This window comes from Mytilus edulis, chromosome 9 (assembly GCF_963676685.1).
Source record: "Mytilus edulis chromosome 9, xbMytEdul2.2, whole genome shotgun sequence".
In the NCBI taxonomy this organism is placed as follows: Eukaryota; Metazoa; Mollusca; class Bivalvia; order Mytilida; family Mytilidae; genus Mytilus; species Mytilus edulis.
In genome coordinates this window covers 47561832-47578002 of record NC_092352.1, presented here as the reverse complement: position 1 = coordinate 47578002, position 16171 = coordinate 47561832, and the positions used below count along the sequence as shown (strand labels likewise).

Genomic DNA, 16171 nt, shown 5'->3' with positions numbered 1-16171 from the left:
TCAATTAATTTTAATTGGCCTTACAGACCTTCACCTTGAAATTTCAAATGATCCTGGACCATTTATTATTTAAAGCAAATTTGAATGCTTGAATTTACTCAATGTACTTAAATTTATCATTTTAGGGAGAAATATGAAGCCATGGTAGAAAAAGAAGCAAGGAAAAGTCAGCTAAATGGAGTAGGACACAATCATAGCCGAGACTCAGCCATTGATGCTGACCTACAAGAATGGGAGACAGAAACACAGGAAATAGAAATTGTACGTAGTTTTATACCGTCTACAAAATGACTACTTACATTATTAACAGAAGGAAAAATGATAAAAACACATGGTTGAACTTAATGAGATTTCTGCTTTGAGGAAGGAAATAGGAAATTACTGCTGATTAAAGTCTAATAATAAAATTATAAAAGGCATGCATAAACCAATCATAAATACTGAACATTAACAATAAAAATACTGAACATTAAAACTGAAATGAAATTATCTAAAATCGGGATTCAAATTCAATTTTGCTACCAATTTCAGGTAAGCTGGTGATTTCATATGCTCTAAATAGGTTAATATTAATCAACTGTATTGACCAATAAAATCTTTATAATGTGTACTTATATTTCTGACAGCAGTCATTTGACCTTGTCCTCATTTTCATAGTTTATGGCAGGGGCCAGTTGACCTTTTTTGGCTACCGTTTGGTTAAAATTTTACCGTGATTCGTCAAAATATCCTTATCGTGATTCGTCAGAGGTCTCAAATAATTATTGTTACCGTCATTTTTGGGAAAAAATTAACGTGATTCGTCAAAATCAGTCGATGTTTTTATCTACTAAAAGAAAGTGTACATTTTATCGTCATGCACCATAATAATTGTTAACATCATTTGGCAAGATTTTTTACCGTTATTCGTCATGAAGGTACCCCCATTACGACCCTCATGAATTGATTGCTGGTCTATCATTGAAATTAATTGTTCTGTCTGGTTCCTGTCTTTTTCATGCTACCTTTTTCATTGCACTTTTTTTGAAAGAATTTTACAAAAGATATCATACTACTTCAGTTGATAACTAAATATATCATAATCATTATCAATATTTATGTTTTCATTTTCAGGGAGGTTTAAATCCAGAAAATTTAGGATTTGATTTGTGTGGAGGAAAAGAGGACCCACAGTGTGCTAGTGACAATTCTATATTAGTCAGTTATGTCAAGGCATCTAGTCCTGCTGATGGAAAGTTAAGGTAGGGCAAGTCAAAATATAAACTGATTAACATATAAAAAAGAAGATGTGATATGATTGCCAATGAGACAACTCTCCACAAGAGACCAAATGACACAGAAATTAACAGCTATTGGTCACCATAGGGCCTTCAACAATGAGCAAAGCCCATACTGCATAGTCAGCTGTTAAAGGCCCTGAAATTTATCTTTTTCATTAATTCTTAAGAAATATAATATTTTCTTATGTTAAGCAATTCATTTTCACAGAGCCTTTTTAATAAATCAAATATCTTTGAAAAAAACAGACTTGCTGATTCAATGGAAGAGTGATTGCATCATGTTCAATAATGTCAGATAGATATCAGATTGATCATAGCTTGGGTTATTTTAGAGATATTGATTACAATTAGTTCTTGCTTCTGGTTTTCTATGAATAAGAATAAACTCCACAATGAGCCTGTACAGCAATATTCATATTCATACTAATATTATCGATTTTCAGCATAGACATGGTAAATATTGTTAAAAAAATCCATAAGTTATCATTAAAACTTAAGTTAATCCAATAAATCTCAATATTTAAAGATATTATATATAAATAAGCATTGGGGATCCTGAAACAAATAGATAATGTTCTTGTAAATCTGTCTCCATACTCAATAATATAAATATGTAGATGTAAGGTGTAGGTCCATGATTTTACATTGACACCCCAAAAACTATATTCATTCATTCAACACTATTTGAGGGACTTAAGCCATAGATAGTATAAATATTATTATTATTCATTTTTCATTTTTTTTTTAGAGTAAATGATGTTATTGTACAGATAAACAACGTTGATGTCACAAATTTTGACAAGAGATCAGCTTTACAAGTTCTCAGGAATTCTTCTTCTAGTGTAGCTTCATTTGTAAGTAAAACATTCATACTGTAGATTTTTTTCCTTTTTTTTGTGTGGATATTTGTGGATACCAATTTTCATGGTTTTAGGAGAAGTTAAGTGGTAGACCTTGGTACAGGGAGATAACTCTTTAAATCAGTTATGCGTTTGTAAAAGTCAAGTTTCGTCAATGAATTTTAAGCATTTACATGAAACAGATTGGAAATAATCTATGTATCCAAGAAGCTTAGAACATATTTATGAAAATGGCTGACACAAACGTACTGATGATTTTAAGAGATATTTCCCTTAACCTAGGTCTACCTCCTTAAATATTGTGGATACTTGATTTCAGAGTTTTGCCAATGGCTGCATTCAAGGATATAGAAAATTTATTCTTTGTTGAACATTTAAATTTGTGGTTCACTTTTTACCCACGAAATCCTAGAAAAAAAAATGAAAACCCACAAATGATAATGAATCAACAGTACTTGAATTATGTTCAATCAAACATCTAAACAAGGTCTGACTGGATGTTGATTCTTCTATTTTTAGATTTTTATTAAGGTATGAATTTCATCAAGTTCTGTTCAAACAGTTGTTTGGTATAGATCAATATTAATATTGCTCATTTCAATCAGTTGAAACAGCCTCGGTACTTTTGAACAATATTATTTTCAACATCTGTCACAAGTAAAATTAATTTATGCGTCTGCGGTTTATGTTTTAATAATTCCAATCCTTTTACATAATAGGGGAAACAAATTGGAAAACACCATAGCTTTGTAAACAGGAATAAGATGAAGTTTTTATTTGTGGTTACTTAGTCAGACTTGAGTTTAATAATCATACCGCATTTGTTTGTTAGCTTGAAACACTAGTTGTATTTTATAGAATCGGGTCAAGTGTATTAAACTTATTTATATAACTAACTTATTATTTGATTCTGATTTGGTATTGCTAATTATCACAAATTTGATACATTTACAGAAAATAATGATAGATAAAAAGATTTGAAAAAAAAATATTTCTCAATTAAAGGCATGGCTTTAATATTATAGTACCTGTAAGTTATTTAGATGTTTTCTTGTATAAATAAAATGAAATGTGTGGTGAATGTCAAAGAAACAGCAACTCAACAGGACAAAAACCAACAAAAGAAAAATTTAGTCTGTCAATTCTTTTTATATGAAAATATGATTATGATGGAGATATATCAATGAAACAGCAACCAATCGACCCATTACCACCAAAAAACCCAGATATTCCAAGTTTAAAATATGTTTTTAAATAGATATAGGAAGATGTGGTGTGAGTGCCAATGAGACAACTCTCCATACAAATAACAATTTAAAAAGTAAACCATTATAGGTTAAAGTACGGCCTTCAACACGGAGCCTTAGCTCACACCGAACAACAAGCTATAAAGGGCCCCAAAATTACTAGTGTAAAACCATTCAAAATGTATATATGTATGATGGAAAAAGCTGTTTTGTAAAAGTCAATGACAAAGCAATCTAGTGCATAAGTCACCAATAGATATCTAAAGGTTCAATTAGAGTCAACTAAAGAATAATCTGCAGTATTTATAGCTCTTAGTTGTCAGGAGTCTCAAAAAAGTTATTAAGAAATTTAGATCAAAGATTTGCTATTACTGTAACACATTAATTAAATAACCTTAATGATTTTTTATTATGATTGTCATTTCAGTTGGTAAGAAGAAGAAGATGCATAACTCCGAGAACCTGGCAACCATTGCAACTGAGTGTCATGCTTGGCAAAGGTTGGTATTGAAAATAAAAATAGATGAAGTAATCTGGAATTAACTTTATTGTCTCTCAGAAATCAAGAATCCTGGTTATAAACAGGCTATAAAATTATGTGTATACCTTTGCATGGTCACTAAAGTAATAGGAAACTTTAAAAAAAAAAACTGATTGTATGTACACTATGTTTGAATATACCATTGAAAGTTCTTATCCACACATAATCATACTTTTTTGCTGCTACACTTTCCCATGCAAGATTGAACAAAATTTAATTGGTCATTAAACATTGTTAGAAGATTGACACTGGCTCACGTGTTTTGCTAGAATATTTATCTCTCAAATACAGTAAACAGAAAACTTCTGCAATCCCATTGTGAGAATAAATGACCTAGGTAGAGATCTAGTTATGTACCCCCAAGTGAGATAATCAACCTATTTAATAATGAAAATGAAAAAAAACATAAGTATTGGTGTATGTCCTGAGAAGTCATTGGCAAAATAAAATTAAGATTTTAAGAACGAGAATATACTTTTAAACATTTGTCATTCAAAAAAGTACTTCCTGACTTGGTACAGGTATTTTCTTGTGAAGAAAATGGCCAATTTAACCTGATTTTGTGGCATTACTTTGTCTTCATTGGCTATGTACATTCCTAATTGGACATGATATTCATTATTGTTTCAGACCTTGGATTTCATTTAGAACAAGGGTTGTACATTAGTAGGATTACTCCAGGATCTATTGTTGCCAAGGAGGGGATTCTCACCACTGGAGACAGAATTGTTTGTGTAAGTCATGTAATCATTATATCTAAAATGAGGCTGTGGCCTATAATAAAAATATTGAAGCAAGAACAAGAAAAGGATCTATAAAACTGCAAGAAAAATCTGCTGAGGCATTATTTGTGTCTTTCTTGATATTTTGTTTTAGCAGTAAGCTTAAAGAGGATAACTGAAAATACACTTTGTTCATTATATCTGAATTTGTTAAATATAGATTTTGCAGCTGAGATCTCTATTTATGGTGTTTCTAGTTGACCCTTGTTAACATTAGTGTCTGCAGTGTGCATTTCATGTGTTAGGTTCCACACAGCTTAATATTAACACATTGGATATCCCATCGAAAATAGTAAAAATGAAAATTCATGATTAAGTTCTTGTCAAAAGTTTTAATGAATTCATCAGATGTATGTATGACACTTTCACCCCCTGCATAGGTGTAATCTAAATATCAATCTATAAGGATGTTTGAATACTTGAATGGATTGACACATTGCTAATCTCCCATGAGAATTAATGTATAAATTCTTTGTATTATTAATGATAGAGAAATCACAATTTAACATTTTCTTTTTTTTAACAGGTGAATGGCCGTTCAGTTGAAAATTTAACTCCAAAGGAATTAATAAAAGTTTTAGAAGATTGTAAGGATCCAGTGTCATTAGATATTTGGAGGCAGACGACATTTAATTCTGCCGCTTCTTCACCTACACCAATAATACAAACCACAATCTCACCGAAAACTGAACAAATGACCTATTCAAAACCAGAAACCATATCCACGAAAAGAAATGCCTGGGAACCAAATAGTTCTCCAGATAATAAAAACTTAAAAAGTAGTGAATCACAAACTGACACTATTAAACAAAACGATTCAAAGTTTTTAAATGGGAGTAATCGACACAAAGAGAATGATCATAAACATGATAAACAAGGGTTGTTAAAAAAGTTTTTTGGTGGTAATACACGAATGGGGAAAAATCACGATAAACCACACAATTTGGAAGAATCAAGTCATGTGTTGCCAATGACAACTTCACATATATCTTCACAGCAGACGACAGATGATGATTTTTGGAAAGACCTAGGGTTACACCCGGGAATGATGGACAAAAAGAATGACCACTTTCAAAAGTCCAGCCGGAAACGTGAATATGAAGTGGATAATGGCACTTGGCCAAAGTGTAATAGGATTATTCCTCCTCAAGTGAATGGAACTGTGATGGTTCCATCTCCTCGCAAAAAGCAGGAAAGACCAAGTATTCTGACCTCTAATTTGGATGGATCTCAAAAAGTGCCGCCAGATCCTCCGGAGAGGACCATTTCTTCGTATGAAGCTGTTCGTCATAGTCCTCAAAGTTCTGATTCTACTGTGAAATACCACCATAGTCCACAGAGTAGTGATTCCACAGTACGTCGTTACCCTTCTTATTCTCCTGTTAGTTCACCAAAACCAAGGATTAAGTCATCACAGTTTCCACAAAATTCTGTTATGACTACCAGCATGCCGCCATACTCTTCCTATAGTCATGACAATTCATTTCTGCCACCGCGAAAGACAGTGTCTCCGAACAGGAATTCATATATTTCACAGAAGGCATATCCTTCTAAAAGTAGACACCATGAAGTGCCATCCACTTATTCAAGGGACATAATCCGAGAACCTGGAGTAAATAATAAACCTGTAAGACGGCGCCCTGTTGAACGAGACAACAAGGAGCGCCGTCATCATTATTCAGGACATTCAGGACCACATTCTAGATCTAGTCATCCATTTAATACATCAACCGATTCACAAAGTAGTCGAATGTCCACTTCAAGTCCACGGTGGTCAAGTGAAACATCAACATTTGATTCATTACATTCACCGCCATATCTATCAGAAAGAGTACCGTCAACGAGTTCATTCCCGTCAAGTAGAGGCAGCCATTATGGGTAAATTTATTTTATGTTCCCTGCCAAATAAATTTTCAATAGGGTTGATATGAAACATCTTGAGCATATATTTGTGTGTCTGTCAGTTTGTGCTTTGTGATAGTGCAACTATTAAAGGAATACATTTGTAAATGTAACCATGGTCTAAAAACATGTTAAAGGGGAGATAATCAAAATCAAAATTTACTTACTTCAATATATAGCATATTTACCTGATGATATCGGGATATAGGTATTTAGTTGGATCTTAAAATGTAGTTTTGATTTGTATTGAAAAAAATAAACAAAGAAATGTTGAAATGTTCAGGGCTTAATTACATCTGTATTTGGGTAAGATGATGCAAGCATACGATTTTTATTGTGTCTTACACTTTGTGAAGCAATTAATCTTTAACTATTTTATTAAAATATTGTGTAAAAACGTTAATTATGAGCTCTGAAAGTCAAGTGGCTCAAGCATTTTTCTGAGGAAGTTATAAAAATTTCAAAGAAATATTTTTTACAGTGGGTTAGCTTTCATTAGTCTTCACTATCCTATACATTAACAACTTTTGGTTATATTTATAATTTAGAATCTTCATTGAATGTCAATGAAGGTGGAGCACGAATGCACAATTAATTAATTATATTGATGTGCCATTTGTATGCAAGAGTGACATTCCTTTGTATTATGTGCAGATTCGAAAAAAGTTATGCGAGTATTGTCTCCCTTAACCCGTTCATTATTTTATAATTAAGTATAGGTTTCTGATATAATTTTGAATAATTACAACATGTATCAATTCAATATATTTCAGTTATTGTTATTGGTGCATCAAAAACATTGATGTACGAATATAATTTCATAAATTTGAAACGTTTAAAATGATTACATACCAATATAAAGAACCATTCATCATTTTTTAAAAAGGCTATAAATAAAAGTTGAATTATTTATCTTCCCTTAATGATAGATTGATTGGGAAATTAACCAGAGTTATCTATTATTAATCACAGAGAGGGACCAGCAAGCAATTTATAATTGTAGCTTATTTAACGTTATAACAATTTTCCACTATAAACGAATGTTACTTTATACAAATATAAGGACTTTGTTAACTAAATCTACAAATTTTATTAGATATTATGATTTTTTTATTACCATAGATTAATATGCTACAATATACTAATACATGTAATAGTCATGATAGTATTGTGGTGCAATGGGTATCCTTTGTAAGTTAAATCACAGCTCAAGTTTCATTATTTGTTCATAGTGTGTTCCTGAATATATCAATAGAAGTTGAAGTAAATAAGATTAAAAAAATTATGCTAATATAAATATTTTTACAACAAACAAAAATAAAAGATTTGACATTTCTCTGAGGCATTTTTCCCCATATTTTAGAATAAAATGTGTAATTTCTGTTTTTCATGTAAGGCAATGACACAACCCTTATCTTAATTTTCTTTGATTTATAATAGATATTTTAACCTGGATTTTTTATTTTCATGAACATTTGATTTCATAGTTTTTCAAACATCTGCAGAAAAGCGTATAGGAAATTTGTATCAAGATCAATGTGTGATTATCAAGGAATAATAATGTTCTTAATAAATGCACATTTTCCTTTAATATATAATATCTAAAATCAAAGTATAATAATCCTCAGTAAATGTATATTTTCCTTAATTTTATGATATGTTTATGTTTGTATGTCCACAGGAGTGCAGGGATGTCTCCAGTCGGTTCTAAACCATTTCCAATGCCACACACAGACCAAGAATTCAGGCGACCATCGCCCTCCTTCCCTCAGTGGTGTAGTTCTCCTAGTCCGTCACAGATAAGTTCTACCCCTAGCGACCATATGTTATATTCAGGTCACCAAGGAACCAGGAAGTCAGGGGATTATGAAACCAGTACATTTCCCAGAAAAGTACAACAGCAACAACAGTCCAGCTGGATGTGGGTTCCTCCATCCAATCAGAGCATAGCTTCTACAGGTTCTGTTGAAGTTGGTGAGTCTCGGTTCCTATAGGAAATTAAGCATGCAATATATTCACAGTTTGAAAAGATAAAATGTCAACCATAACAATTTTCTTTTCAAGTAAATTTTTAAATTAATATTTTGTATGTGTAATTCATGCAATTATATGAAGGTCATATGAAAAACATCCACTTTTTATCCTTTCATTTATGATATATTCGGAAATTGATTTGATACTGATATTCAAAACAATTTGTGCAAACAGCAGCTAGTACTGAACACATACAGAAAAATTTTATGCATACTTTAATTGAATTCATCATCTAAATTATTTTTGCTCTTGATTTTAAGGGAAGCAATTCCAGCTTAAAATGTTTTCAAATTATACATATTTATATTACAGATCTATTTTAAATGAGAATTTCACAATTAACATATTAAAACCACCACTTATGCAATGATGTAAAAGAACAAACACTAAAAAAGAGAGAAATATTTTTATAAAAACTTAAAACAACCTCAGATCTCAGAATGAATAATCGAGTTAATATATATTCTTTGTATGTTTATAATCTTGTATGAATATTGTTAGTGCTTCATAAGCCTCTAAAGGCTGGCTGATATGGTATACTATTGCTAATGTATTGAAATGTAATTGTAATTTCATGTATATTGTATCAGGTTGCACTTAAAATAAAATAAAATCTAATCTATATGTACATAAAGATAAGAAGATTTGGTATGATAGACAGTTCTCAAGAGACCAAATTACACAGAAGTTAACAACTATAGGTCATAGTTCAGCCTTCAACAATGAATAAAATCCATGCAGCATAGTCTCGACCCCTAAAAGTCCATGAAATGACAAATGTAAAACAATTCAAACAAGAAAACTAACAGCCTGATTTATGTACAAAATAATGAACGAAAAACAATATGATATATTTACTTCATTTCAGAGTTTCTAGGTTAAGATATCATTCAGTGTAGAATAAATTTTATCATACATTTACACACCTGAAGGGGAGCCTGGAGTCTGTTGGCTTTAACGTTTTTAAAAACACTATCACAAATTGATATAAAAGCTGTTAAATTAAGCTTTATGTAAGATAACTTTTGATATGATTATATTTTACAGTGTCAGCCAGAAGTAGCCCCGGATCTCCAATGTTAGAATCAGAAAATATTATTGACCCTGAACATGCAAGAGGAAGGTAGGTTTAGGATGTTGATTTAAACATATTTCCTTCGTAAAGAGTGTCTATTTCTGACTTTACATGAGTTTGGAGGTTATTTGTTGCAACTGAATAGACCAATGGCATAACAAAGTCAAAATCTGATGACATTGTTTACATAGAAACATGAAATCAAATTCTTATGGAGACATTATTTTAATACATAACAACAACAAAAACAAAAAAATACTGATGGAGACATTATTTACATAGCAGCACAAATTCATATTCTAATGAGATACTGTTAACTTAGTAACAAAAATCAAGTTCTTATGGAGACACTGTTACATAGCAACACAAATTCCAAATCTTTGGTTATATAGTTAACATAGCAACACACAAAGTCAAATTCTAATGATCATTTGATTGATTGATGTTCAGTTTCTATTGGTGGAAGAAGCTGGAGTGCCTTGAAAGAACTACTGAAAATCCTAGTCTAGAATGGAGACTAGCGCACCAGCCACATGGAGGATTTTAAATCACAACCTCAGTGGCTGACTGGCTAGTGAAACAGTTGTTGAACTGCTAAGACCACTCAGCCACTTATGCCCCTCTAATTCTAATGGAAACACTGCTTACATAGCAGAGACTAATTAATTTAAGTTAAATTTACATGGTACATTGTAAGGCAATACAGGAAAATTACATAGTATTATATACAAAGTGTTTTTATTTGTATGAAGATTTTATCGGAAACTTTTTGTATCATGTTGGGACAACATTCTTATTTTAACAGTTAGGAAATGATAAGTCTATTAAAGCTTTGTAAATGAAGCATTTGCCATTTAATGAAATCTGTTGTACTAGATTGATAATAAAACTACCTTTAACAAACTATGACATATTTTCAGACTTCATCCAGGCCAGACCAGAACAATATATATAGAACGAACCTCACAACCTGTAGGATTCCAGATAGAGACTGGGCCTAAAGGAGGAACCTTTGTCTCCAGTGTAAATGAGAATAGTTTGGCAGCTAAAGCAGGACTTGTTATAGGGGATCAATTTTTAGAGGTCAGTTTACAAGGAGAAAATATTTATGTCTTAACGATCAGGAATGCATGGTCTGTCTATATTGTGTTTGAGTTCACATGGTAGGATATTAGCTAACAATATTATTACTGTTTGAAATTTATTTTTCGTAGAAATTAAACACGCATGGAGACAAATGCACAATATCTCAATTTTATTCATTTTGTTAAAAAAATACCTTTATAATTATTATTTTTATACGACCGCAAAATTTGAAAATTTTTTCGTCGTATATTGCTATCACGTTGGCGTCGGCGTCGTCGTCGTCGTCCGTCGTCCGAATACTTTTAGTTTTCGCACTCTAACTTTAGTAAAAGTGAATGGAAATCTATGAAATTTTAACACAAGGTTTATGACCACAAAAGGAAGGTTGGTATTGATTTTGGGAGTTTTGATCCCAACATTTTAGGAATTAGGGGCCAAAAAGGGCCCAAAGAAGCATTTTCTTGGTTTTCGCACTATAACTTTAGTTTAAGTTAATAGAAATCTATGAAATTTTGACACAAGGTTTATGACTACAAAAGAACGGTTGGGATTGATTTTGGGAGTTTAGGTTTCAACAGTTTAGGAATTAGGGGCCAAAAAAGGGCCCAAATAAGCATTATTCTTGGTTTTCGCACAATAACTTTAGTTTAAGTAAATAGAAATCAATGAAATTTAAACACAATGTTAATGACTACAAAAGGAAGGTTGGTATTGATTTTGGGAGTTTAGGTCCCAACAGTTTAGGAATTAGGGGCCAAAAAGGGACCCAAATAAGCATTTTTCTTGGTTTTCGCACCATAACGTTAGTATAAGTAAATAGAAATCTATGAAATTTAAACACAAGGTTTATGACCATAAAAGGAAGGTTGGTATTGATTTTGGGAGTTTTGTCCCAACAGAATAAGGGGCCCAAAGGGTCCAAAATTAAACTTTGTTTGATTTCATCAAAATTGAATAATTGGGGTTCTTTGATATGCCGAATCTAATTGTCATGACTGTGTATGTAGATTCTTAACTTTTGGTCCCGTTTTCAAATTGGTCTACATTAAGGTCCAAAGGGTCCAAAATTAAACTTAGTTTGATTTTGACAAAAAATGAATCAGTTAGGTTCTTTGATATGCTGAATCTAAAAATGTACTTAGATTCTTGATTATTGGCCCAGTTTTCAAGTTGGTCCAAATCGGGGTCCAAAATTAAACTTTGTTTGATTTCATTAAAAATTGAATAAATGGGGTTCTTTGATATACCAAATCTAACTGTGTATGAAGATTCTTCATTTTTGGTCCTGTTTTCAAATTGGTCTACACTAAAGTCCAAAGGGTCCAAAATTAAATTTAGTCTGATTTTAACAAAAATTGAAATCTTGGGGTTCTTTGATATGCTGAATCCAAAAATGTACTTAGATTTTTTATTATGGGCCCAGTTTTCAAGTTGGTCCAAATCAGGATCTAAAATTATTATATTAAGTATTGTGCAATAGCAAGTCTTTTCAATTGCACAGTATTGCACAATGGCAAGAAATATCTAATTGCACAATATTGTGAAATAGCAAATTTTTTTTTAATTAGAGTTATCTTTCTTTGTCCAGAATAGTAAGCAAGAAATATCTAATTGCAAAATATTGTGCAATAGCAAGATTTTTTTTAATTGGAGTTATCTTTCTTTGTCCAGAATCAACTTAAATCTTTGTTATATACAATATACAATGTATATTCACTTTTTACTACCAACTGATAAATTAAAATAATCTTTACCATTCAGTGATAACAAGCAGTTTTTTTACATCTTATTTTCTTATCTTATCTAAAATGTTTTTAGATAATGTATGTTGGACATTTGCCAGACATGACTATGATGTCATTTTCTATTTTTATTTGCCAATAACTTTATGTAAATAACTTCATTGGAAATTTGCCAATATAAAATGTTGCTGATGAAGTTTTTTTTATTGTTTTATACAATAAACAATGTATATTCACTTTTACTACCAACCAATCTTTACCATTCAGTGATAACAAGCACTTTATATTACATTTTAATATTTTATGATGTATTTAAAAGAGTAGTTATTGTTGCAAACTCCATTAGAAATTTGAATTGATATCAGTTTTGGAAAAAGGGAAACAGGGATGTGAAAAAAGGGGGGGGGGGGGGTTAAATTTTTCTCATTTCAGATTTCATAAATAAAAAGAAAATTTCTTTAAAGTTTGAAGAAGAAATCTTTAATTGTAAAATTTGTAAAATCTTGACATTTGTTTTGTGTAAAAAAAAAACCATGTAATGTCAAAAATTTGATCACAATCCAAATTCAGAGCTGTATCACGCTAGAATGTTTTGTCCATACTTGCCCCAACTGTTCAGGGTTCGACCTCTGCGGTCGTATAAAGCTGCGCCCTGCGGAGCACCTGGTTAACTTCTGGATTTAATTTTTGTTGATAAATAATAAATTCTTCACAAGAATCAGAACATTTACAGTAGAATGCTTATTTTTATGCCCCACCTACGATAGTAGAGGGGCATTATGTTTTCTGGTCTGTGCATCCGTCTGTTCGTGAAACAAGAAAAAAAAGGGAAAATTGATATAAAAATATATCTTTATTTGCAGATTTGTGGAATAAATATGAGAACAGCATCTCAGGAAATGGCATCACAAATATTAAAGCAGGTGGGGAATTCTCTCAGTCTGCTTGTACAACATAATCCTGATGGTAAGTGTATCAACTGATATTGATCAAGGTATGGTTAGGAAACATGCTATGTTGCAAAATTGTGGTTCCAAAATATCGGTGTATTTGCTCCAATTTATATTTGGGAACAGTCTGTGTACTATAGTTCTGTATTTTAAAAGATTTACAAACACTAACTGCCAGCATTCATCAGTGTTCACTGGGTACTTTAATAGAATGCTAATAAATGGGATCTATGTTGAGTAGATAACCACAACACACAACCTTTGCAAATCTTACTTCTGTCATGATAATTAAAAAGAAATTTTTAATTTGTTTAGTTCAAAATAGTTTCTTATAATTGGATTTTTTTTATGGCTTTACCTTCAATTGCGTTATAGAAAAATATATCAATAATAAGTTAAAGCTACATTTTACAAACAAAGGAGTAGGTCCAGTAAGACCCCTTTTTGGCCCCAAAATATAGCAGTTTTACAAAATTGTTAAAATGTATACTTTTAGTTATTTATTGGACAGTAGAATGCTTCTGCTACATAAATATGGGCTACATGTGTTTTTGACAATACTATGTACATATATCGAGTACTAGCACCATTAAGTCATGCTAAATTATTGAAATCTTCACAATTTTAGCGATTTGGTTAAATTTTAGACGGTTTCCATGTAAAACGAAAGTGGCCGCATTCGTGTTCATCCAAAATATTTAAATGTAAGTTGTATTTGATGATAATACATAACATATATAAAGGTTGAGGATGAACACGGATGCGGCCACTTTCATTTTTGACAAAAACCATCTTAAAAGTGACATTTTTCAGCATATTTGGTAGATTTTTCATATTTGAGCTTGAATTGGAGCGATTTTAATGACTAAATTAGTTAAAATCTTTTACATAAATTAATTGAATCAAATTAAATAGACACTTAAGTGATTAAAAAGTGGTCAACATCTTTCGTCAGATAAACCTGAAATTTGAGGCCAAAATTGGTCCTTACCGGACCTACTCCTTTACAGTTTTATGTACAGATTTTGTAACACACTTATTTTCCATTACAGAATATTACAGTAAAACTGGTGATTCATCTGGAGAAGACAGTGCTAATAATTCTCCTAAAAATTCTCCTGGTCTCGGCACATTTAAACGTAACCATAACGGTACAGGTTCTAGTGGCAGAAATAAAACTCCAAGAGCTTCTATTGTCGAGTAAGTATTTTGTGACTTCATAATTTATATATTTGACTCAGATTACACTCCAAATTTAGTCAGGCAACAATTTTTTAGTTGAAATAAAATGTTTTCGTAGTATCAATTAACTTGTTTATTTGAAATGAAGTTATAAATGTTCTTGGTCAGAAGGGTTTTCCTTGTCAGAATACCAGTGAACCTAACACAGTCTTGTTTAAACTATTCAAAGGGTGAAAAAATTCAGTCAAAAAAGATGTTAGTATGTAGCTGTAAATTCAGAAACTATTGTAATGTTTTTATTATTGTGAAAAATGCGACAGGGTTAAAATCTCAATAATTAAAATTTATTTTTTGAAATTTTATAAATGAACTAGATATGATTTTTCTCAATATTGCAAAAATTAAAAACACGTTTTCTTCTAAAGTGACAAAATCGCAGTAATAAATTTCTGAATTTACAGTAGTTCAATTAAATAATTCTTAACTTCCAATTTACAAATTGTATAACCATATTTGGCCAACTGATATAATGAAAGTGATTGTGTTGTATTAATTTAACCTCTTCTTATCATATCTATGCAAGTTTACTAATTATATAAGTCTTTTCTTTTGTCTTTCCCCAGTGCCAGTGATACAGCATGTGAGGCAGCCAGAGTGTTGTCATTTAAGAAAAGTTCTCCCAACCTTAGTCTTGGCATCAGTACTATTGGTGGCAATGCTGTAGGAATATTTGTCCATGAGGTTCAACCACAAAGTTTTGCTTTCGGCCATGATGGTCTTCATTGCTGTGATCAAATTTTAGAAGTGAGTATTTTGACAATTTTATATAAACTTTTCTTCATTTTAAAATAGATGTTACCTTGCTTTGCAAATTATTATTTTGTAGGCTATTTATCATTTTACAGATATTTACAGTCTGTGATTTAGAATTAGTCATAAATCTCCTTTAGAGATTCTCATGCAAACTTAAAATATATTATCACATAAAGAGGAAGCATTTTGATAACAGTAAAATTATGACAATTACTAGTCAAAAGAACTTTTTGTCAAAAGTCACTTGCTCTACAAAAAAACTATTCATATTTTAATCCTTGATTTGCATGTATACAATGTCTATTGCTATTTTGTGCATTTCTCCTTTGATCTTTTTTTGTGATAGTTTTTGATATCATGCTACTCGCTTGAGATGGAAAATTATCGCTAGAAACTAAGCAGGCACATGGCGTTTCTAACGAAACTGACATGAAATTGACAATGTCTTCATAGGTAGAATAGCGATAAACAGATTATCATTGGTCATCTCAACTCGGTTGCCTTTCTCGCTTTCGCCGTCCCGGCTCAAGCAAGAAAATCAATCTCGTTGAGATTATCAACGATAATCTATAAATCTATACAAATACAAAATTCTGTAGTACAATCTTCATTTCACAATTCACAGGTCACTCTTTATAATAATTATAAAATAATAATGCTAGAAACAGATTTATATT

General features: G+C 31.3%; 1 protein-coding gene across 4 annotated transcripts in view; it reads left to right on the top strand.

The window, feature by feature from the left end:
• Positions 1-16171, top strand: part of LOC139488514 (disks large homolog 5-like) — a 65348-nt gene that overhangs the window by 38609 nt on the left and 10568 nt on the right. For all 4 annotated transcript variants that reach the window (XM_071274204.1, XM_071274207.1, XM_071274206.1 and 1 more), the window contains 12 exons: positions 126-261; positions 1114-1241; positions 2029-2134; positions 3815-3887; positions 4559-4662; positions 5237-6588; positions 8294-8586; positions 9694-9769; positions 10642-10804; positions 13413-13515; positions 14552-14699; positions 15305-15485. In XM_071274204.1, the coding sequence (XP_071130305.1) occupies positions 126-261; positions 1114-1241; positions 2029-2134; positions 3815-3887; positions 4559-4662; positions 5237-6588; positions 8294-8586; positions 9694-9769; positions 10642-10804; positions 13413-13515; positions 14552-14699; positions 15305-15485 (2863 nt within the window). The remainder of the gene's footprint in view (positions 1-125; positions 262-1113; positions 1242-2028; positions 2135-3814; positions 3888-4558; positions 4663-5236; positions 6589-8293; positions 8587-9693; positions 9770-10641; positions 10805-13412; positions 13516-14551; positions 14700-15304; positions 15486-16171) is intronic.